The sequence below is a fragment of the Bicyclus anynana genome, chromosome 16 (assembly GCF_947172395.1).
Source record: "Bicyclus anynana chromosome 16, ilBicAnyn1.1, whole genome shotgun sequence".
Taxonomy (NCBI): domain Eukaryota; kingdom Metazoa; phylum Arthropoda; class Insecta; order Lepidoptera; family Nymphalidae; genus Bicyclus; species Bicyclus anynana.
This window is the reverse complement of record NC_069098.1, coordinates 13,546,785-13,572,279: the sequence shown is the minus strand read 5'-3', so window position 1 is coordinate 13,572,279 and position 25,495 is coordinate 13,546,785. Positions and strand designations below refer to the sequence as shown.

General features: G+C 37.0%; 1 protein-coding gene and 1 long non-coding RNA gene across 2 annotated transcripts; one reads left to right on the top strand and one right to left on the bottom strand.

The window, feature by feature from the left end:
* Nucleotides 1-1,130: 1,130 nt before the first annotated feature.
* On the bottom strand, nt 1,131-7,536 carry LOC128198832 (uncharacterized). The gene is made up of 3 exons (XR_008251544.1): nt 6,177-7,536; nt 2,529-4,907; nt 1,131-1,273 (listed from the first exon to the last, which is right to left on the bottom strand). It is a non-coding gene; the product is annotated as an uncharacterized LOC128198832 (long non-coding RNA).
* A 600-nt stretch (nt 7,537-8,136) lies between these two features.
* On the top strand, nt 8,137-15,354 carry LOC112055008 (gastrula zinc finger protein XlCGF26.1). Its single transcript, XM_024094973.2, has 6 exons — nt 8,137-8,741; nt 9,246-10,275; nt 10,928-11,110; nt 11,937-12,090; nt 13,222-13,368; nt 14,923-15,354. Exons 1-6 carry the CDS (start codon nt 8,598-8,600, stop codon nt 15,182-15,184), a joined length of 1,920 nt encoding a protein of 639 aa, XP_023950741.2. The 5' UTR covers nt 8,137-8,597; the 3' UTR covers nt 15,185-15,354.
* The last annotated feature ends 10,141 nt before the right edge of the window (nt 15,355-25,495 follow it).

The following is a 25,495-nucleotide window of genomic DNA, read 5'->3' as shown; positions in this document are numbered from 1 at the left end:
ACACGAATATCAAGTTTGACACGCGACGTCGCGTTACCGGCCTCAGCGTAAAAGGCCGTTTCACGCGACGTCGTGTGATGTGGCACTGAACTTTTTAAGAGAAATTTTAGTAGCAGGAGACACTTGGTGGTGTCAGACTCAGACCTGCGTGCCCCAGAGAGAAATCCTGGTCATTAACTAATGGTGATGTTATTATATCTAATATAAATATTGTTATAAAATAAATAAATAAAAATAAAAAGAGATGACATGATTACACAACTTAAATTCCTAACACAAGGTAGCTACTGTAAATCGTTGAAGAGTTCCGTTAAGTGTCTTTCGTATTCCTAACCAGACCCCTAATGACAGTCACAACCCATCTAGGTGAAAACTCCTCATCAATACAAATTAATCAAACCCAATCACAAAGTAGCTACTTAAAACTGTTGAGGAATTCCATTAACTGTCCTTAATCTTCATCATCATACAACAACATACTTACACACTTACACACAAAATCTTCGTGAAGTTTGATGGTGTGATATAAAACATATGAAAATATACATAGAAGTGGCGAAAGGGTTGAAAGTGTGTTTCGATTTTCACACGGACGAAGTTGCGGGTGTCCGCTAGTAATAATTATAATTAACTTGCTCTTAAATTAATGAAAATAAATTTGATTAATTACCATAGAACAATCAGATATGGTAAATATATTTTATATAACATTTTATAAACAAACCATACATAATTTAAAATAAATAAGTTATAAAAAGACAAGTGTTATCTACCTTCATTTCTAATTTATTTGTTGGTAAACAGTACTCATTAAGAAAGGCTGTAGTATAACAAATGAATTGACTAAAAATGGCTATGTAGTTAGTCTGTATCTGTACACCATAGAAGGTGCGAGAGGATCACCATGAATCCATGGAATGCTAAAATATTTGTCTCATACATGTGCATTATATGAATATCTCTGTGAGCTTTGTTCAAATTTTTTTTGGCGCACCTACTAACAGTAAACCTCCGAAACCCCTGCATATTAAATTTCATTTAAATTGTTGGAACTTTTTCAGAGATTCAGCTTGTATATACACAAGGAATGCTTGTTTAAAGGTATTAAAAAGGGATTAAAACAACTTGCCTTCATCTTGTCATAAGAAGTTGGTCTAATGTGTTTATCCGTCAGGGTTGTGGTTCTTGCACGTCCGGCTTCACCATCTGTAGCATAGAGCTCCTCAATGATGGACCACTGTGCACGTTGATTACCAATAAGTAGGTCTTTTTTCTGAAAATTGTTTCGAAAACATTTTAATAAATGTGGTACTTTCTTTTTCTTTCTTTTCTTCCTGGGCCTTATCCGCACTTGGCCACTAAGGTTTGGCCGTTGTACATACGGTGGTACATCATACATGTGATATATTTTATTATTATTATATATATAATAAAAGACATTATCAGGACCATTACTATTATTACGGTTAATAAGTAAATCTCAGATATTAATGAATTTATTGCTGCAACATTAGCAGACCCTTGATCTGAGACAGTACATCTCACTCCATATCCTGATTTAAATATGGCATCAAGAAGTTCTTTAAGAATATTTTTTAAATTTAAAGTTTTAATTCCATCTCGGACAAAATAAAAAGCTAAAGGTAGTTTCCAAGAATAAAATATCCCACACAGCATAAAAACTAAAACTTAATCAGCAACATTATTTTTTCTGACACCACCTCCTATATCCTCAAAACCTTGAATAACACCTGTATGAAAGTATAACATTTTGGACTAATTTTAGATAAGGAAAGTGCAAAAATTTTTTCATCATTGGTAGATATATCTAGCACCTCTGAATTTAACACCAGATAATCTTAATTGTGAGTCTACTAATACCTTTTCAAAATGACTTAACAGGGGATACTTTGATACAAAAAGTTTTAATTTAGTTAAAGATTGATATTTAGCCTTTAATCTGTTAAGTTGAGTTTTATTTTTTAGTTGTTTCTTTAATGATTATTATTAGCTTGACGTGAATTTTTCTTATGAAGAGTTTCAAACTTATCTTCCGGAACTCTATGAACAAAATCTAGCTTTCTACATGACTTGAGTCTGTTATATGACCTAACGTGCACTGGTATGTTTTCTAAAGCAGACTCACAATTAGCAGGTATGGAATCAGCTTGACTCGCAGTTGAAGTCTGTAAAGTAGACTCAACATCAGTTTGTAAATTGGAATTTTCAATAACATTGACCGGAGACAATATTGAAAACTGTTCTTTACCACTGTCAGACTGACTTTCTGAAATTTAATGGGTTTGAAGATGTCTGTCTGTATGTAATGTAAAAGTAGATGGAATATGGTCAACTATTGTACAGGAATTCATTACAATGAATGGAAAAAAATCTAGAAATTTTGAAATTACAGATGGTGGTGAAATAGTATTTGGATCAGATTGAAGGGGTTGATTAGGAGTAGATAGTGTAATTTCTAAATTTAAAGTAGGAATAGCATCCTTTGTCAATCTATAATAATTACATACCTGGGTAGAAAGTGGTTTTCACAAATTTTAACGTTTTCTAACTGCCTACGAGTATATTTCCGTAATATTGGACAATTGATGAACCATGCCTCCCATCTAGTGTTATCACTATCAGTAAAAGGTACAGCACGTAATTTGATCGCGTTTTACACTTGGGAATAACACATTTAAAACAAAATTACTTTTATCAATAACCAAGCACGAATCGAACTACATTGTATATCTTTTTATAAATCAAAATTTATTTAAATAGTGAAGATAATTAATTAACAAGAAAGATTTATCCTTATTATTAGTAATTCCAGCGGCGCTCATGCGAATTTCAATGATTTCAATTATTGAAAAGTCAAAACCAATCTTTCGCAGTAAAATTACAATGGCGGCGCAGGCACGAGGCAACAAATTCAAAACTATCTTACACACGTGGTATAAACACATTTCTCTTTCATTCATAAAAGCTATTATTTTTCTTTGTGTAAATTTGACCAATCACATCAGTTCTTCGATACTTAGAATTGTAACAGTGTGCAAGTTTATTTAAGTGTACAGGTGAAAGAGATAGGCATGGCCACCACCTACTACAGCCCATAACAAGGAGAAGGATGGAGATATCTCTCTCTTTTGTTAGTAAAGGATGGAGGATTCTCATTTTTTATTCTACGGTTGGGAGGGCCTGATTATAAGTATCAATCATTGTCAAGTGTCACTACTTCGAACAAGAAAATAATGAATCCATTTCCATAGAGGAGAGTGTGGTAGAGTATCTATTAATCTGTGGAGTACATTGAATTTGTCGTCTGCGTTTGCAGGATCGAAAATTGAAAACATCTGTGAAAAACTGTAAATGAAGTGATGGATGGGGGATTCGATTTTTGGCGGGAATCGAGAAGCGCGCTTTTAAAATTGAAAATTTTAATTTAAAACTTTTTCAGTAATATACGTGTGAAATAAAGTGTACAAATGTAAATTAAATCAGGCAAAATGCCGTCAGACAGTGATGGTGATGCCTACGAAAGGCTAGACAGAAAAAAACGTAAAGTGCATAAGTCTGGTGAGGACGAGAGTTTAAAATATAAACCCTATATAAAGGCAGGTTATAGCAGAGCCTACACGGATAATAGCACTAACGCGGAATTCCCAGTGTTTGTGGAAAGCAGTGAGGCGGAAATTAAATTGGGGAACAAAAACCCATTAGTTGTGTCCAAATACTTTAAACAAGTAAAAGGTATCTATGAGAGCAGGCGCATTAATGCTAACAAAATAATGTTAGTATTCAAACAAGCAACAGCAGCCAATGATTTTCTCAAACATGAATGCCTAACGGTTTACAATCTTCGTGCCTTCATCCCGGCATCTTCTGTGGAGAGGGTGGGGGTTGTCAGGTTTATACCTAAAGAGTCCAGTAACCATGAACTATTTAATAAACTTTCTTCAGAGTGTGAGATTATTGGTGTAAGACGATTCATGAAAAAGGTTGTAGACGATGTTGTTCCTTTGTCAACTATTAGTGTAATTTTTGCAGGAACAACTTTACCACAATATATATATTTAGACAATTGGCGTTATAAGGTCTATACATATATTCCTCCACTAATGCAATGTTTTAAATGTATGAGATTTAATCACTATGGGAAAATATGCAAAAATATACAGGTCTGTTCACGCTGTGCTGGTGAACACCACTACAAAGCATGCACGGCTGATACATTGAAGTGCACTAATTGTGGTGGAGCTCACTTAGCCATATCCAAAACTTGCCCTATAAAGGCAGCGAGATTAGAAAAAAATAAACAATCTTATGCTAAGGTAATTGAAATTAATAGTGTTAATTTTCCTACTCTCCCGAAGCCTCAACAAATACAGCAAAAATTCCACCAATCTAAACTAGACACACAAGAAAATTTAGATATTTCTTATTCAGATATCATTAATAATAAAAAAATATTATCCGCAATAATTAATACATTAGTTACTATAGGAAACTCAAATGACATAAAAAGCACAAGTAAAATTAAAGAAGCATTTTTGAAACATTTGAATAAAGTTTAATGGCTTCAAAGCTCATTATTGCTCAACATAACATTCAGAGTATTAATAATAAAAAACCCTTAGTAAAAACATTTTTAACACAGGAAAATATTGATATTTTATTATTAAATGAAACTTGGCTTAAAAACTCTAGTAATCTTGTAAAAATCCCAGGCTATAACTTTGTTGGAAAAAATGCAAAGAATGAACATGGTGGTGTAGGTATTTTATTAAGAAATACATTTAAATATAAACTTCTGAAAACAAAATTTTATGAAGATGTTCAATCCATAGCAATTTCTTTAGGAACCAATGTTGGTGACTTATCAATACTTTGTGTTTATTGTCCACCTAAAAATAAAAATAAATGTAAAATCAATAGACTTAAAAGTATCATCAGTGATATGCCAAAGCCCTGTTTAGTAGCAGGAGACTTTAATGCACATCATATTTCTTTTGGTTGCCATAGTACAAATTCAAGAGGTAGAAGCCTATTTGATATTTTTGATGAACAGGATCTGTGCATATTAAATTCTGGTAGGTCTACTACACTTCAGAGACCATATGCAAATAGTTCTGCTATTGACATAACTGGAGTGAGCCCAGTGCTCGCTCCGTTATGTGAATGGACAGTAGGTGTAGACACTTTGGGTAGTTACCACTATCCCACATTCACAAAAATTAACTTAATTCCATCTAAATATTCTGTCAATGATAAAGTAGAGAAATTTTTATATAATAAAGCAGATTGGGATAAATATTTTAAGAAATCCAAGGAGTATTTTGAGTATATGACATTTAATGAACTAGATCCTTTACAGTCATATAACAAATTTTGTGAAATTTTGAACATTTTAAAAAAAGAATGTATTCCGCTTGTTAAATTTGAGGGTCCAAGAACTATTAAAGCTCCCGCTCCTTGGTGGGATGAAAATTGTGCTGTAGCGGTTAAAAATTCCAAAGAGGCTTTACAATTATATAGGCGAGTAGGGTTAATGGTAAATTATATAAATTATAAAAAAATAGATGCACTTAAAAAAATAATCATTAAAAAAGCAAAGAAAGATAGTTGGAATAAACTTTGTTCATCATTTAATAGATACACTCCTATAACTTATATATGGAATTATATGAAAAGATTTAAACGAATAAATAACCAACCGAAACTTAAAAATGATGTATGGATTCCAAATTTCATCTCAAAACTTAAACAGAATAATAATAACACAAACTTAATCAACTCTGTTTTTGAATACAACAATGACAATGAAAATTCCATGTGGCTACTAAATCCATTCACCTATGCAGAATTCAATATAGCACTTCAATCAAGAAAGGAATCTGCACCAGGATTAGACGACATTCCTTATATAATGTTTAAAAAGTTACATAAAGCAGGTCAAATAGCTTTACTTAATATTTTTAACAAGTTATGGCTTTCTCAATGTATTCCAGAGAGTTGGAAGATTCAATGTATAATACCAATTTTGAAACAAGATAAACCTGAAGACGATTGCAATTCTTACAGACCTATATCGCTGACTTCTTGCATAGGAAAATTGTTTGAAGTAATGCTTAAACTAAGATTGGACTACTTTGTAGAAACTAATAATTTATTACCAGGTTTTCAATATGGTTTCCGTAGAGGTAAAAGCGCATCAGAGAGTATAACTTCATTTATATATGATATGAAGAATTGTCAATTGTCTAAATCCACAGCAGTATGTATATTTTTGGATATAGAGGGTGCTTATGATAATGTGGACTTAAACCAGCTCATCAATTGTCTTCATGAAATCGGTATCCCTGGAAAAATGTTAAAATGGCTTTCAAATTTTTTTAATAATAGACACTTTTATGTTAAGTACAATAATATACTCCATGGGATAAACCAAACTAGTAAAGGTCTTATGCAAGGTTCAGCATTGTCACCAATTTTGTATAATTTATACACCTCACAAATTGAAAATTTTTTATTAGGAGATGTTAAAATTTTACAATTTGCGGATGACTTGTTAATGTATAGTGTAAATAGAAATATAGAAATAGCTAAAAATACTATTAATTCGGCACTGTTCCAGTTGCAGTCTTATTATAAAAATTTGTTAAAATTAAATATCAATACTTCCAAAAGTTCATGTATGATTTTTGGCAGCCCAGTGGGGAATAACATCAAATATAATGGTACAGATATTCCATTTGTAAATCAAAAGAAATTTTTGGGTGTAATTATCGATAATAAATTAAAATTTGACAGACATATTAATTATATTAGCAAAAATGCGTTAAAAGGCATTAATTTATTGAGATGTTTGACTGGAACGTTTTGGGGCTCTGATCCTAAAGTCCTATCTCTATTATATAAAAGCATGGTCAGAAGTCACTTTGATTATAGTTTCCTTGCATATATGCAAGCCAATTCCACATTATTAAAAAAACTTGATGTTATTCAAAACATTGGCTTGCGCATAATAAGTGGGGCTATGCGCTCTACACCTGTTAATTCAATGGAAGTAGAGACTTGTATTTCTCCTTTAATTGTAAGACGCATATATTTAGCTGAAAGATTTTGTTTGAAAGCTCTATCATCGAGCTCTTCAATAGTGAACAAACTTTTGCTTCCAAATAGTCTACTAACTGTAACTAAATCTACTACTGAATCTTTACAAGCGACTGCAAATTCACTTTTGGCAGGTAAACAACCTACCATATCTATTATTATGACATATATGCATAATATTGCCACTAACATAAATGTTAGTAACGCCTGGCCCATGTACTCTTGCTCCTTTGAGAGCTTGATTATGAAAAATAAAATTCATTTGTTGAATATTACGTCAAACATAGACTTCCGGATGTTTATTGATAAAAATTGTAAATATTATTATAAGTTATATACAGATGGATCTAAAAATCAGCACTTTGTAAGTGCTGCTTTCTATGATCCACAAAAAAAATTTAGTAAAGCGTTTAAGTTAAATTCTCGATGTAGTATTTTTACTGCGGAATCTTTTGCAATTTTAAAAGCAATTTCTTATATAAAAGAGGAAATTTTACATAGTGTAAATAATTGTATTATAGTAACAGATTCCAAAAGTGTTCTTTTAGCTATTAACAATTTCAATTTTAGTTATAAGTCTTCATACATTATTTTTCAAATTAAAAATGTATTACTAGACATAAGAAAAACTGGAATGAACGTAGAATTTGTCTGGGTACCCTCCCACAGAGGTATAGCGGGCAATGAACTGGTTGATTCTGTAGCAAGACAAGGATTGTTTAATGAAGATTGTTCAGACAATATCAAAACTCCATTTACAGACTTTTATCATGAAGTGAAGAAGAGACAGAAGTTGCTTTGGCATGAACTTTGGAAAGAAACTAGTAAAAGTAAAGGATGTTGGTACGCAGACATACAAAATGAAATACCGATGCAGCCATGGTATAACAAAATGAGTTGGGATTCAAGAAAATTCATATCAATAATAAACCGACTAAGGTTTGGTCACTGTTTAGTGCCAAGCCATTTATTCAAATTAAAAATTTATAAAGATAACAAATGCATGTACTGTAAAAAAGACGACGCAGATATCAATCACATAATTTTCAAGTGTTCAGCTTTTGGTATACAAAGAATAATATTAGCAAGTTCGATAGAGTTAGTAAAGGAAGAAAACGAAATTAAGTGTGATCCCCGCCACATTAAGGAATTGTTGAGGAACCATTTATTTTATAAGCCTGTTTTAGATTTCATTAGTAACACAATAGAAAAATTGTAAAATACAGTAGTAAATTTATATTTAGACGACGACGACGATAATTTTAAGTGCTTTGTATTATTTTTAAGAAAAATTGTAATATTTAAAGCAGGGCCTATAAGGACTTGTATCCAAGGCCGTTAAATAAATTAAAAAAAAAAAAAAAAAAAAAAGAAGTGATGGATTGTTATTTATTTAGCTCTATTTGCAAAAAATAATATTATTTGAGATTACAGTGCTATTAGGTGATATTTTTAAACGAGTGCTGTAAAATAGATTCAAAATGTTAGACTTCGAAAGATTGTGCCGTACTTGTATGAAGACGAATAATGAAGTTGGTCTCATTAATTTGTTTGGCCCTTTGAAAATCGAGGACAATTGCTCGTTAAAATTAGCAGATGTCCTAAAAGATACCATCACATTGCAGGTAACTGTGGCTTACTACGTTTAAATCAGTTTTACAGGCGTTTGTGCCAACATAGCACACTGTAATTTGATCACATTCTAACGTTTTAATAGCTCTTCATAGTAATTATCTGGTTAATCGTATTTTATATAACCCACTGCAGCTGTGAATACCTCCACATTTTATTTACTATTCAACGACAAGTTCTGTAAACTGTTAATGCTGTTCTGTAAACTGTTAAATTTTCACCTGTGTTTGAATAATAAGTAAATAGCTTTTATCAGAATTATGTTACCTGGTATGTTGCTTGGTAGCTTAGGCATGTTTTTGTGAGCTTTATAGTGGTTGTTTATATGTTTATGGTTAATGGTTAATGGTTTTAATTTTTTAGTTATGATCATGTCATAGTCATGTAGTCGTTTTTGAGTTATGAACTAAATTTTATTTTTCTGATATTCCCTTTGTGTTATGCATGTCTTGCTCATCATTAGCGGGTATAAAAATTAAATTTTATTTGTTTTTCAGATCGATGAAGGTGATGGTCTGCCTCAAAATGTGTGCAATGAATGTTTAAAAAATCTGCAAATAATGTATACATTCCGGGCTCAAGCACTCAATTCTGAAATTGAATTAAAAAAGATAGCTTCAACATGCACTATTAAAAATGAAACAGAATTAGAGGTGAAATATGAAAGTGATTTTGACTATACACATTCCTATGAGGACTTCATATATGAATATGACACACACACAGCGAAAGTTGAAGCTGATGATAATTTATCAATGTATATTTGCAATGTATGCAATAAGAAGTTTACCAAAAGAGAGAGGTTTCTAAAACACCTGTCAAATCACGAAAACCCAAAATTTCCATGTTCGTTATGTAAGAGGATATTTAAAAAACAGGCCTCTTTACAAAGACATTTAGATAAACGTCACAATGATAATATAAGTGATCCCAGTTTAACTAATAGTATCCTGAATGATGCAGTTGGAGACTTAGGAGTGAAAGTTGAAATTGACAGTATAAATGAACACTACCAATGCTCCGAATGTGGTATGTTGTTTGATAATCAACAATCCATGTTGCAACACTTTAAAGAACATACTCAATTGAATTCTGATTTACAACAAGTTTACAGCTGCGTCAAATGTCTAATAAGTTATCCAACTCAACAGCAATTAAAAAAACATATGGAAAATCACAATAATGACAAAAAACATGGTGACCTATTAATAATGAAGTCTGAAAGCAAGCAGTATGAATGTCCAGAATGTCATATTGTGTTTGAAAAGCAGAGATCCCTGGGATCACATTTAAAAAAACACAAAGTGAAAATGAATATCAAAACAGAGGGTGCATATTACTGTGGTCATTGCAACAAAGGTTTTGGCTTGAAGACGCTTCTCAGAAGGCATGTGAAGTTGCACTTTGACGAACGTCCATTCCATTGCACCAAATGCCCAAGCAGTTACACACGTCACGATCAGTTGGTTATGCATCTCAGTAAACACAATGGTGTAAGGAAATATGCCTGCTCGCAGTGTGAGAAAGGTGAAAGTTTTTTCTGTATTAGAAGACAGCTTATATTATTTACCGGCCTTTTAAATAATTAACCTAAAACCTTGTACATAATTTAAAACTATACTCAAGTTCTGTATACACATTACACAATTATTTTGAATGCTGCGCGTGTGTGAAGTAGTACGCGCAGCCCTTCCCTCTGCCCCGCGCGTACTACTTCACACACGCGCAGTCCTTTCCCCCCGTCGTCCGCATACCACGGGAGTGTCATCAACGAACTTGCCAAGCTATAGCCAAGCGACTAAATTTTTAATCCAACATATCCAGTACTTATTTTATGTACCACACATGAAAAAGAAAATATGTGACACACATGGTAAACTCAAAATTTTTTTTGATTATGTAATTTTTTGAATGTACTTTTTATTTTTTTTAAGTATGACTATTATTCCCGTTCTTCCAATTTGTCAAAAAAGACTGTTAGGAGTGGGTACAACAACAGTCCAGGGCTGGGTATCGAACCACCACCTTTCGGTGATGAATACAACCCTTGTACCACTGAGCTATTGAGGCCTAAAATACTATTATTGATAGTTCAAGATTACACCAGCCCCTGGACTCTACTCTGAGTTTTTCTCTGCCACACATAATAGTTAAGCACTAATTGTTATTAAATTTCCAGCATTTACACAACTCTGTAGTCTGAAAGACCATGAAAGGACTCACACGGGAGAAACCCCCTTCCTCTGTTCCCAATGTGGCAAGGGGTTCAGCAACAGCTCCAATCTGAGACAACATTTGAAGCGGCACTCTGGACTGAAGCCATTTACTTGTAATCTGTGCCCTAAGAGCTTTTGTACTAAAGGTAAAGTTTTAATAATAATAATAATAATAATAAGCTTTATTTTTCCCATTTAGATAGTACTTAACAATATCTTAAAACTATTCTAACTAATCTATATATTTATCTAAATACATAAATTAATTATAAGCCTCCTCCATCTTTTTCTATTTGTCCCTTTTGTGAGTTCCATCCAACCTTGGCCAGCCACTGCGGTAATGTAAAGGTAAAGGTAAAGTTTTGCTTTATATTTTTTTTTGTGATTTGCAGAACGTTTGTTTGTTAATGTAATTTTTTTTTATAGAAAATAGCCTATGTGTTAATCCAACTACAAGGTTTTTAACTTATGCACTATAGGTACAAATTGCAAAGAATGGAAATTTTTTCCGTCTTATCAGGCACATAATAAAAATTTCAGGGTATGCATTGCGTTTATGATACCCATTCAATATTTCAGCCAAATCTATACAAAAGTTGTGGTGTGAGTGATGGAGCAAACTGACACACGAACTTTTGCCTTTATAATATAAGTGTGATTAAAAAATTAGCCGACGACTGTGGCTTCGTCAGTGTGGAATCCCTTGACAGATGGCATTACTGTGTGATTTGTATTTTTTTAAAACTCGTATAGGGTACTCGTCAACTTATCATCCACTCCTTTTACACACATGTCCTCTTTCACACAATCCAACCATCTCTACAGGAACTAATTAATCCTTAAGAGACCTTACTCCTTTTTCTTCCTATTTTTGTTCTATGTGTTCTCCTATTAGTCATCATAGTTCAGACAAACTAACAATCTCTTCAAACTTATAATATTATTTGAGTGTAGATTAATTTACAATTGTAGGGCAAATGAAATCCCACATGGACACTCACGCAGGAGTGCACCCATATAAATGCGATGTCTGCGGAGCGAGCTTCACTAAACCAAACTCCTTGAAGAAACACTCCCTCATACATCTGGGCATCAAGCCGTTTGCCTGCGACAACTGTGCTATGAGGTATTTAATATAATATGGTAGTTGACAAGTATCAAATTTTAATGTAAATAAATAATATTAATTTATTGTAGTTGACACATTAATTTAACATAAATAAATAATATTAATTTACATTGACATTTGTAGTAAGTGAATGAGGGTTCGAAATATATCAATATCAATTATAAAAATTAAGGATTTAGTAGAATACATGTTTAAAATATTATGTATTTATTTTTTCCAAATGTCAAAAATGCTGTCGCCCATTTTGTGATGTCACAATGTTACTTGATGTACTAATAGTCAAACTAACCGTTTAGTTAAGATTTAGTGTTAATGTGACATCCTGAAATGATAAAATATAGACCATAATGGCCAACAGCGTTGTGGCTCATACTGTCAAAAATAATTTAAATATTATTATTATGTATTTATATATCAAAAAGTACGATAATTTTTTTGAATCTAGTAGAATGATAGTGATCAATTTAAGACCGTTTACATGAAGTATCAACTAGCCTCTTCTTCTTTTCCTGGGCCTTTTCCGCACTTGGCCACTAAGGTTTGGCTGTTGTATGAAGGTCCCTTCGGTGCTGGTCCACACTGGAGTCGCTCCAACCAACCGAGCTCGCTCCAGAAGCCTAGCAGACCGTCCAGGTCGCCGAACGCCTTGTGGAGTGTTGCTGGGGATCCAATGTGTGCTGCGCGTTGTTCAGATACACTTCTGCATCTGAGCATAACATGTATCTTTTTTTTTTCTTTACAAGTTGGCCCTTGACTACAATCACACCTGATGGTAATTGATGATGTAGTCTAAGATGGAAGCGGGCTAACTTGTTAGGAGGAGGATGAAAATCCACACCCCTTTCGGTTTCTACACGACATCGTACCGGAACGCTAAATCACTTATCGGTACGTCTTTGTCGGTAGGGTAAGGTAGGGTGGTAACTAGCCTCGGCCGAAGCCTCCCACCAGCCAGACCTGGGCCAATTAAGAAAACCTCAATCGGCCCAGCCGGGGATCGAACCCAGGACCTCCGTCTTGTAAATCCACCGCGCATACCACTGCGCCACGGAGGCCGTTAAATAGTATAGTCATGAATCGGGGTTATACAAATATCAACTAGCCTATTATTACATGAATTTATTGTAGGTTCTCATCAAAAGACCACTTGAAACGTCACCAGCGTATACACACGGGCGAAAAACCGTACCGCTGCCCGCACTGCCCGCGCGCGTTCACGCAGAGCAACGACCTGGTGAAGCACGTGCGCACGCATCTCGGACAGAACATCTACCAGTGAGTACTATTGTATCACATAGCCTATTCTTGTGTATTTCTCGAGTAAGGATGCTTTGTTACACAGGGGAGGTATCAGTATTGGTATAAATAAGAGGGTATTTGATGAATTACGCTCAGTTGTTTGGTAGGCAGCGTAGACACCGTCACGCTGCCAGTCACGTTAGTGATTTTGTGCTAATCGGCCGTTAACAGTGTAGTTGTCGCGATAGTAATAATATTTTGTATTGTAATTACTGATAATGTATTGTGTGGTAATTATTGTTTATCATTAATTGTTTAGTGCGGTCCTGGGACCTGCTCGAGGTATTTCCTTTACCACAAAATGCGGTTCCGAATAGGTTTAGTAGCCGAGGCGTGAAAGTGTAACAAACATACATATCATCAAAATCATCAGTTTTCGCAAATCTCGGGAAACCATGGATTTTTTCCCGGAAAAAAAGTAGCCTATGTGTTAATCCAGAGTAAAATCTATTTTCATTCCAAATTTTAGCTAAATCGCTTCAGTAGTAGCGGCGTTATAGAGTAACAAACATCCAAACATCCATACAAACTTTCGCGTTTATAATATTAGTAGGAAGAAGGATTGTTGCGTATTTCTCGAGTAAGGATGGTATGTTACACGTTCTTCGATTACAGGGAGTATTAACATTCATTATTTATGTTATTGTAGAGGGGAGGTATCAGTATTTGTATAAATAAGAGGGTATTTGATGAATTGAGCTCAGTTGTTTGTTAGACAGCGTAGACACCGTCACGCTGCCAGTCACGTTAGTGATTTTGTGCTAATCGGCCGTTAACAGTGTAGTTGTCGCGTTAGTAATAATGTTTTGTATTGCAATTACTGATAATGTTTTGTATGGTGATTATTGTTTATCATTAATTGTTTAGTGCGGTCCTGGGACCTGCTAGAGGTGTTTTCTTTACCACAAAATGCGGTTCGAAATAGGTTTAGTAGCCGAGGCGTGAAAGTGTAACAAACATTCATTCGGTCAAAATCATCAGGTTATCGCAAATCTCGGGCATTAATGGATTTTTTGGAGATAAAAAGTAGCTAATGTTAATCCAGAGTAAAATCTATTCCCATTCTAAATTTCAGCCAAATATTTTCAGTAGTAAAGTTAAAGAGTAACAAACATCCAACCAAACAAACATACATCCATTCGAATTTTTGCTTCTATAATATTTTCAGGATTGTAATGAGTATGAACATATGGAGTTATGGATTTATTAGAAACCAGAGTTTGTATTAAGCGGTATGAATTTCCTTTTCTTTAGGATGGCTTACCTTCGTCAATATTCCATCCTTCGCAACTGCTATAGATTAACTAGCTGACGCCGCGCGGTTTCACCCGCGTGGTTCCCTTGCCCGTAGAAATATGGGGATAACATATAGCCTATAGCCTTCCTCGATAAATGGGCTATCTAACACTGAAAGAATTTTTCCATTCGGACCAGTAGTACCTGAGATTAGCGCGTTCAATCAAACAAACAAACAAACTCTTCAGCTTTATAATATTAGTATAGATTCTAATTACGAATATTCTTTTCCAGATGCACAGTATGCCAGGCGAAATTCCGCCTCATGCGGGAGCTTAAACGCCACTACCCGGTGCACTATATCAACGGGGTAGATCCCAACCCTGTGGAACAAATAGAAGCACCCCTTGTTATACTGAAGGAGTGCGAACAGGACATAGACAACAACGTACCGACAGATGGACAGATAACTATAACATTTAATAGTAACGTTCTAGATAAGAATAGCATTGGTGATATAACTATTAATATTGAACCGGGAAAGATTAGCAACTAGATGGTATTTATTTCATCATCATCTCCTTACCCTTATCCCACTTAAGTGGGGTCGGAAAAATATGTCAATCTTTTCCATTCGTCTCTATTACTTGTCAACTCATCATCCACTCCTTTTACACACATGTCCTCTTTCACACAATCCAACCATCTCTTATTTGGCCTTCCTCTCCTCTTATGACCTTCCACTTGCACATTCAACATTTTTCTAGTAATATGACTTTCCTCTCTACGCATTATATGTCCATACCAAGCTAACCTTCTACTCCTCAATTTTTCTGTTACTGGCGCCACCTTCAGACTTCCTCTTATATACTCATTCCTTATTTTATCTTCTTGTCACACCACACATCCATCTCAACATACGCATTTCGTTCGCATGCATTCGTTTACATTCTGATCCATACAGCACGACAGGTCCTACAAACGTTTTGTATATTTTACCCTTAAGTCTAAGAGGCATTCGCGGGTCACATAGTACACCTGAGACCTGTCGCCATTTCATCCATCCCGCATTCATTCTACTTTTCACGTCTCGGTCCACATTGCCATCGTTTTGAAAAAGCGATCCGAGGTACCGAAAATCGGAGCAAGCTGGTAGGGTTACACCATTTAAGGCAATTTTGGAAGATTGAGATGTACCGACTAGATAGTATTTATTTATATTATTTCATTTATGATTAGTATTACTTGAAGACCCATAAGATAAAAAGGTGCTTAAACAATACTGTCATTGCTTTGGCGGTTGGATGTTCCTTGTAAAATATGTTGTAGACAAAGATTTTATACTATTAGACATGTCACTAGCGCGTCGAAACTGAGGCGAATAAAGGTGGCTAATTGTCTTAATTTCATTTAGTCGCAACAACGTGTAAAACAAGAAAGTTATATAAAAAATAATACCTAAATATTGTCTACGATGCTGATGTTGTATGTGAAAACTATATATAGGATGTCTAACTATATACAACGTGTCCCAAAATTCAACGATAAGCGGGCGCCAAAAGATTGACCTGCTCATGAGCACTTAAGGAAAAATAATAAAAAAAATATACCTAAATTTTTTTTTAGTTACAAAATAAATTTTAAAATTCTTTGAAAATTTACACCTTGTATGATATTTTGAACTACCACGGCTACAATTTCTTAAATATGCTTAAGATTTTTTTTGTATCGGATACCTAAGTAGTACTACTATTCACCACAACTCTTAAAAACACCACAATGCCCGCAGTTTTTACACAAAAAAAAATCAAAATATTTTTTTTCCCTCAAATTTATAAAGATTTTTACTTTCAGTCTACTTTGACTCATGGTCTTGCAAAAAAAAGTATGAACACCGCTATGGCAAGTTATTTTCAAAGTTGACGCAACTAATCAAGATTTCAAAATAGTATAATACCCTAAGATAACTAGTCGCAAAAAAAAAATATGCGTACCATTTGTAAACAAGAACTAAATTTCTAAAATGTTTTTGCTCCTAGAAATCACTTTTACTTTATGCACAAAATGATGTGAGTCATACGTTGCAATTTCCTAGAATTTTAATGGAACGAACGATAACATTTAAAAATAAGAGAGAGAGAGAGAGAGAGAAAGATAGCGATAAGTATACGTTAGAGAGGGATAGACAGATGTTCTTTGTTGAATGACAATGATGCAGGTAAAGAAAATCCTGTTCCCAGCAAGTCAGTACGCTCTGCTCCTTTGTTTACTGCGCAACTTTCCGTATTCAATTGACGTGGCTCTCGTACTAACGACTTTTGGCTTTGCATTTTGGACTGGACTTAAGTGATCTGCAAACTGAACTGACCTGGCATTATTTTGGACTGTGCCTGTGTTTTGTGAATTGGACTTTTGGTGTATTTTGGACTGTTTAGCGTTATCATGCCGCAACCATACACGCCGATGGAATACGCTAACATGCATCTCATTTATGGAGAATGTCGGTGCAATGCTAACGCTGCTAGCAGATTGTATCGAGAAAGGTACCCAAACGCTCAAAGATATCCAGATTATCGGGTATTTATGAATGTGCATCAAGCGTTTTCGGAGGGTCGTTTGCCGTCAGCTAGAAGAAACGCTGGAAGACCTAGATCGGAATGCGATGAAGAAGTTCTCAATGAAATAAACATTGATTCAACTACCTCAGTGCGTGCCATAGAAGCAGCTACGGGAATCCCAAAAAGTTCAGCACATCGAATACTAAAACGTCATCGGCTACACCCATATCATTACAGACGTGTACAAACGTTACTATCACGGGACTATCCACTGCGGATCGCATTTTGCCGAGTGATGCTTCAAAAGCATCGGGAAGATCCTCAGTTCTTGGATAAAGTACTATGGTCGGATGAAACAACCTGCAAGAAAGATGGCTATTTAAATCTTCACAACCTACACAGCTGGAGCAATGAGAATCCGCACCTGATGAGAGAAGACAAATCCCAATATCAATTTAAGGTCAACTTATGGACGGGCATTTTAAATGGAAAAGTGATTGGGCCTTTTGAATTACAAGGAAACTTAGATGGGGACAGTTATTTGAACTTTTTACAAAATGATTTGCAAGAATTACTAGAAGACGTCCCCCTAAGCGACCTTCAAAATATGTGGTATCAAAATGATGGTTGCCCAGCTCACTACGCTCGTCCTGTGAGACAATACCTAGACCACGAGTATCCGGGGCGTTGGATCGGGCGACTTGGTCCTATCCTATGGCCACCCCGATCACCCGACCTAAACCCCCTGGATTTCTTTTATTGGGGTTGTCTCAAAGACAGGATCTACGCAAAACCGATTACGACATTGGACGAGCTTCGGCAAAAAATCACTCAGGCTGCGGCACATATCAATGCTAGAAGATATGCGCGAAAAATAAAACGGTCGTTTTTAAGGCGATGTCGTGCCTGTATTAATGCCGGTGGAAAACAATTCGAACATTTACTTTAATGTTGTGTAATTAAAATAACAAACACATTTTTGGAACATAGTAAAATTTATTACTAACAACAAGAACAATTAAGAAATTTGGTTCTTGTTTACAAATGGTACGCATATTTTTTTTTGTGACTAGTTATCCTAGGGTATTATACTATTTTGAAATCTTGATTAGTTGCGTCAACTTTGAAAATAACTTGCCATAGCGGTGTTCATACTTTTTTTTGCAAGACCATGAGTCAAAGTAGACTGAAAGTAAAAATCTTTAAAAATTTGAGGGAAAAAAAATATTTTGATATTTTTTTGTGTAAAAACTGCGGGCATTGTGGTGTTTTTAAGAGTTGTGGTGAATAGTAGTACTACTTAGGTTCCGATACAAAAAAAATCTTAAGCATATTTAAGAAATTGTAGCTGCGGTAGTTCAAAATATCATACAAGGTGTAAATTTTCAAAGAATTTTAAAATTTATTTTGTAACTAAAAAAAAAATTTAGGTATATTTTTTTTATTATTTTTCCTTAAGTGCTCATGAGCAGGTCAATCTTTTGGCGCCCGCTTATCGTTGAATTTTGGGACACGTTGTATATAACGTAAGTAAACACACACGAAATTGCGCATGTGTGCGCTCAGTGGAGTAGCTAAATGTAAAATGTAGGCACGTAGCATGTCTAATAGTATAAAATCGTTGGTTGTAGCAATGTCTGTCTAGAAGTCTTATCTTCATTGTTCTTCTGAGTAGAGATGTTGACTAATTTTCAAGAATGCGTTTTAATAATTCGATAGGCGTTAGGCTACGTTCACATGACACTGACTTGCAAGTTTTTTTCAGTGTTCGATTTAAAACGTACAATTATGGTATGTGTCCACAAATCCGAATTGCCAAGCTATAAGTTGGCAAGCGCGTGCTGGCATCTACAGGCATAGTGAATCAGTGTTTGTTTTTCTGTGTTTTTACCACCATACCATACCTACTTATAAGTAGTGAACACGATAATCGTAAACGCACCAACTTCTCGGACCCCGTGCCTCGTGCCGGCTCGAGGAAGCGCATTCATGGGTATGGGAGGTGTCGCGACCGGGCACGCCGCAGCCGTCCGCGTCTTACGCTCTCGGCCTCCGCATCCCCACAATCACAATCGAAGCATGGAGGAGCAAGAAATCCCCCATTGTCACCGCTCCATAAACGTGTTCGGTGCGCTAGAACCCTCGCTGCCTGGGATTGCCTCCGGAAAGCGCTGAAAGGAATGGAAAGGAACTTCCAACATGCGCTAATGAATTCTCCGGCTCAGGTGTCGGCTGTTTTTTTTTTCCATGGCTTCCTTTTCTTCTTGATATACTTTGGGACTTCAGGTCCTCCAGACGCGACCCGCGGATTGGTGTCGTTCGCTGGAGTCCTGATAGTGACGCCAGTTGCGTTGGTGTCCTGCGGCGGTGCTGCTCGGCGCTTGACCGTGGCCGCGACCATGCCCGCCTTTTTGTTTCGAGCCTCCCTTCGGAGGATTTGGCAGGCAACGTAGTTGACCGGGTGGGCGCTGAGTCAGTTTGCGCACGTAGCCAGCTCCTCCAGGGGCCGGGGGCAGCTTTTCCTGTCGCCGTCTCTGTAGCGGACGCAGGCCTGGCGATGACAGGCGAAGGAACTGTGGCGCCAGCTTTGACAGTTGAAGCATTGCGCAGGGCCTCTCCAGGACTTGGACTATAAGTATGCCTGGAATGTTAAGCATCTCTTTCAGCTCAAAAATATACGATGGCGCGAGGAGTCACTCATCACTGAGGGTGGGCGGTTATCTCTCACACTGACCGGGTGAAATTGTGAGGTGTGAGGGCTGCTGGTACTCACTCATGATAGAGGGCGGGCGGCTGGCGCTGAAAGCCATTGAGGTGACGCGGAAGCGCATCGGTATCTCAGCTGGGGGCTGCCTCTAGGCTGGTGGGAGGGCGAGATGTGGGCCAGGGGTTACCCTAAAGAGCTTCGTCTCTTCTTCTTCTTCTTCCTTCCTTTCCGCACTTGGCCATGTGATTGACCGTTGTGCCAGTTCGTCTGCCGCTTCATTACCTAAGATTCCGCTGTGCTTTTTATCCAGCTCAAGGTCACTGTGTTTTTTGCGAGTTTTGTTAGAGCTTTGTGACAGTCCAGCAATAGCTTTGACGTCGTTGAGTGTTAGCTTTCTCATTTGATTCTATGTTTGAGCAGAAACGGCTCCGGTTTTTGTGTCTTTCTGCCTTATTGATTTATTGTAGATTTGATATTTAAATGTGCCCCAGTCTCTGTCCTTTCTGGTGTTCTTAGCTCTGTTAAACAGTCTTCTAAGATTTTGTCTTTTCCTTTCGAGGTCCGGGGTCCACCATGCCGTGTAGTGGTTTTTGTTTTGTTGTGCATGTCTTTAGGGCTTTTATGTAACATGACGTGTGAGATTGGTTATGCGCGTCACTTTGTTGTCTATTTGATTTGTCGTCTCAATTGCAGTATTATGGAATTCGCTCTCGTTCTCATAGTTGTTATTGAGTAGTGTTTTATATAGTTTCCTGTTTGTTTTCCTCGGATTTCTCCGTGGTGTATCTTGTGCGGTGGTCAAGTTCAGTTCGAATGTGAGACAATGTAAGATAGTCAGATAAATACCAGTTTCTTCTTTGGTCCATTGCAGCGTTAGACGCCAAGGTTATGTCTACTATTGTTTGGGAACGGCTCGTAAAGGTTTGTTTCGAGCCTTTGCTAAAAACTACGAGTATAAGATTTGTCGTTTGTAAATATGTTTCAAGTTGCTCACCACTTTTGTTATTTGCGTTGCATCCCCGTAGGGTGTGATGTGCCTTGCTATCCACTCCGATTATAAGGTCAATATTTTCGCCCTCACAGTGTTTTATGAGGTCTATGACCTCTTTGGTGATATTTGTTCTTCTATCTGCAGGTATAACGATGCCAAGACTAGTGATCTTGTCCTTGCATCGGTTTGTTATCCTGTTTCATTTTGTATTCTTATTGTTGTTATGTCTCTGAAACAGAATTGTGTTAATATTGTCGTTAATACAGCGAGGTATTTAAATTCAAGTTCTCGGTGGAGTTTGTTTTTTGTCGTAAAGTAACTTACAGTGGCTGTTGCCAAAACCACATACGCATTTGATCCACGGTTCCTGGATCAGTACAATGGTTTCGGCCCCCTCCAGTTGTTTGCTTAGAGTAGCCGTTGCGATGATCTTGTGCTGGAGGTTGGCCTGTACTATGTTTACATTACTGAAGGTGATTGATTGTGTGGGAGTCTTATGCGTCCCGAGGGACACATTTCTCCAGTAATGTATATAGCGGAGCTGAGTCCGCTGTGTCGTCATCGTCTGTATCAGTCGTGACTGTACCTGATGCCCTTTCCCATTGCAGTGTGATGCTTGATCAGGGCGCGTCTCTTCCCATTGCATCCCACTTGTTAAGGATGCGGTACTGTTCAAAATCCGGTGGTTTGTTACATATTGTCTGTATAGTTCTTGTTGCAGATGCGTCTGTCTCAGTTTTTTCAGATTTTTTCCTGTTTTGTGTAGTTAGTTTGACTAGGCGGTACATCACTAAGCTATTTGCCTACGTAGAACTTAAGATATATCGTTTCAGTGGAGTAAGCTATTCTCCTGACATTGGCCAGTATGGTGTCGATCTTCTCCTGGGGTATGCCTAATACTAGGAACACTCCAGGAGTTCTCCCTGTAGACCTTTTAAAGTTGTGTAAGGTTCAGCTGCTAACATCATATTTCAGGTTCTGCCGCAGGAGAATCCTGTGTAATTTACCGATCTCTCCCCGGTAGTTAGGCACGTAGAGTGCCCCACCATGCTCTTTGTGATGTCGCGCTGGTTTATTATTTTTATGTTGAAACTCTCCCTTGGTGATTTTAGTCTTGGTAAGACTGCATTCATCCATTGGAGGGCTTGGTCGTCCTCGCACCACATCTTCAGGACGCCTTCGCTAAGGAAGGCTTTTCCTGAGAAGGTGGGCGCATGTGTTAAAGGAACTCCAGGAATATGAGCCTCGAAAACCTCCTCTTGGATTTGCTCCTGCAGAGTCATCGCCATCGTCATGTCTGCTCTAGGAACGAGGGTGATTGTGACATTTAGGTGTTGTTGGATCGCGCCTGCGTAAGTCTCCCTCGTTCGTGTCTGTCCGGCTGTTTTGGTCCGTTTCGTCTGTCCCCTTGGTGAGAGTCATCGAACCTGCCCCGTTTAAGACTGGGCTGGCACGTTGAAGGGTTGGGGTTTCCGCCCTCATCAGCCCCACCACCGCTCCGCCCTCTCCAGTGTTTGTTGTACCGGGGTGTGACGGGGTGTTGCCGACGTTGGGCAGGGGTGTTTTCGCTTTGAGTGTCCAATGTTTTGGCAGGCTCCGCCGCAGGGTTTTCGCCGGAGGTTTGCTGGCTTACATCTGCGCTGCGGGTGATGCTTGGGCGTGGGACGACAGTCTTCGAGCATCCCTCCGTATGTGCATTGCCTGTCGCTCTTGTAACTACTAGTCTTCGTCATCTGCACACTTGGGCGTGTGCTTGAGGAGGTAACAGTCTGTGAGTTCGTCCTGTCCTTTTTCTTTTTCGGTTTTTTCCGCATGTGCTTAGATTCTACACTGGCCCAAGCAGATTTTATCTCAGGTAGAGGGACGGCCATCACTACTGAGGTCATGTTTATGTCGGAGTCCTTTCTAGATGGGGTTGGGTATGTTTGCTTATCGGGTGGTGTCAGCGTAATCGGCTTAGTGGTGGGTTCATTTTTTGTCTGCTCGTCAGTCCTTTTTCGTTGCCGGGTTGTTGGGTGCGCAATGCGGGTTCTCGGTCCCGCTAGGTTGTATTTGATGGGGACGTAAAAGAAAGATAGGACAAGGTTAAGTAAGGGATTTGGTTCCTATGCTACGGGATCATGGGATAAGGTTTTAGGCACCCTGCCAGAGTTGGGTGTGTCCTCTGGCCTGACCGTTCTGGATCAGTCTTTTAGAGGTGATTTAAACCTCTTGGCCACTGGTAGCCATGGTATGTCAGGTTATTTACCGCCTGAGGTTCGGCGTTGACCTTTTACAGCAGGTATGGTCTGGCTAACCCTCCTCCTTTTGCATCCGGGCTTGGGACCGGCATAGGCGGAGTTAAGCTTAAGTGTCGTCTCGTAGTCCTCATCGTTCTCCGAGTCTTTTATTCTAGGCCTCCGGACGTGGGGCCTGGCGTCAGGTTCACAAGGTCAGGCGTCAGGCAAGAACCCCAATTGTCACCGCTCCATTAAATGTGTGCGGTGGTCTACATGTGCATGTTTATATGCCTCTATTTTTTCGTTTAAACGTACTGTAAAAAAACTTGCAGGACTATGTATGAATCTAGCCTAACAGTACCGGAACTTTGTTTATTTGCCAACGATGTCCATGTGATGACAGATCAGTGTGTACGTTTGTAAATTAATTAAATTCTGCATTTTTGTGTTAAGTGTTGCCTGAGCAGAAATAAAAAAGTCTTGAGGACGTCACTATAACTTTATCTTTAATAAAGTTAGGACGAGCCTCATTAGTTTGCGTTGTATCGTCGCAATGAATGAATGCATTGTATCACCTACGCGAAGATGTGACATGCCATTTAATTTTCCGTAAATTCGAAACGACGATGGAACAACATGATACTTTGTGTTATTACGTTTAATACAACGCACTAATGGGGCAAAAGCTTTAAAATGCTAGTAAAATTTAATAGTTAATTTTTGTTTACATCATAGCTTTAAAAACAATATTTAAAAAAAACGAAAATTAGTCAACACCCCTAGAAAGCTAGCTGGGCTTGCGTACTGACTTTTTCTTACATAATCAATACTATTTGTATATAAAATTACCTGTAATAGATTTACGGAATTAATTTTACTAATAAAGATGTCCTCGTATCTATACTTAAGAAAGCTATGGACCAAAAAATCTTTACCTTACGATCAGTAAAACCTTATAATATAAATTTATATAATATTTGATGCGTACTAGTACTAACTCGGAAAATATTTATTATTTTAAATTGTAGTCATGGTACAAAAACTTCATTTTGCATAATGGCTAGTTTAAAATGTCAGTTAAAGTATGTATAAACTGGGCTAGTATTATTAATTAGTCATCATCTCTAAGAATACTAATATGCGGTATTTAGACATTGATGTTATAAATTTTATAAGGAGATATATTAGACTAGAACTTTTAAACTTCGCACAGAGAGGTATTTGGTACTAAAAGTTGGCCAAAAATATTTGAAAGCTCTAATGGCTGTCTAACATTGTTTTATTTCATTTTTAGTTAGGAAAAGGTACAAATAAGGTATACATAATATTTACAAGCATTTAATCGTCATTTTCGTCGTCATCTTTGAAGTTTACATTAAAAATGTCACTTTCCAGTAACAAACTTAAAACGTCGTCTGAAAGTGCAAGTTTTTTTTTACTCTTCCTCTTCCTCATGCCCGTTAAGACAGGGTCAGAGGTTAAGAGGAGTCTCTGCAGGACATCTGCGTTGCATGCTACTCGGGAAAACTTTCGGGCGTAATTGAGCCGAAACATTCTTATGTGTTTGTTGCGTGCTTCTGCCGCTTCTTCGGACAATTGCCCAATAGGAAGAATGGCTTCCGCTACCACTTCAGCCCCATGACATAAAACTTTATGTAATGTCGGAGACATTGGGTAAAAATTATACAAAGAAACATATAACTTAGCTGTTTCTTTACAATATGTTTCAAACGCCTCCACGTTTATTTTAAAACCACAGCACAATGTGTCCAAAACCACTTTCATTCGATAAATCAAATTTAAGTCTATCCCAGTAATTGCCGCCGATACTTCAAAGTTTTCAAAAAACCGCCTACTGGTGTTTCCGTCATTGGTATTACCAAAGTTGGCTTTTGGTATATCCACCAAGAGACCAAGTTGCTCTCGGAACTTATCTTGTATTTCTTTTTTTTTATTTTCTACTGCTTGCTTTTCCTCGGCAGTAAGGCGCACATTCCATTTTTTTATAGGCAATCTATAGGCCACATGTAAAATGCTCTCAAAAAATCTTATGCGAGCATGTAACAAAGATAAACCGAATTCCATATTTTCTTTTATGCATGGCTTCATCTTCTCCAAATCATTGAACTGTGATGATGTAGCGCCGCATAAGTAACATCTCATTGTAGATTTAGTATGCGTAGCAGCATTGCATACCTTTCCATCAACCATGGTGAAAAGCATTTTATGCTTGATATAAAAATGGTTGACTTCGCTTTTAGTGAGCGCTGTTATTTGTGACTTAATATAATCAATTTCTTCGTTTGTTACGTCTATGGTTTCTTTTATAAATCGAATTCTTATTGGCCGACAATAACGTGGTGAAGATGGGGTAGGATTTTGCCAAAGTATT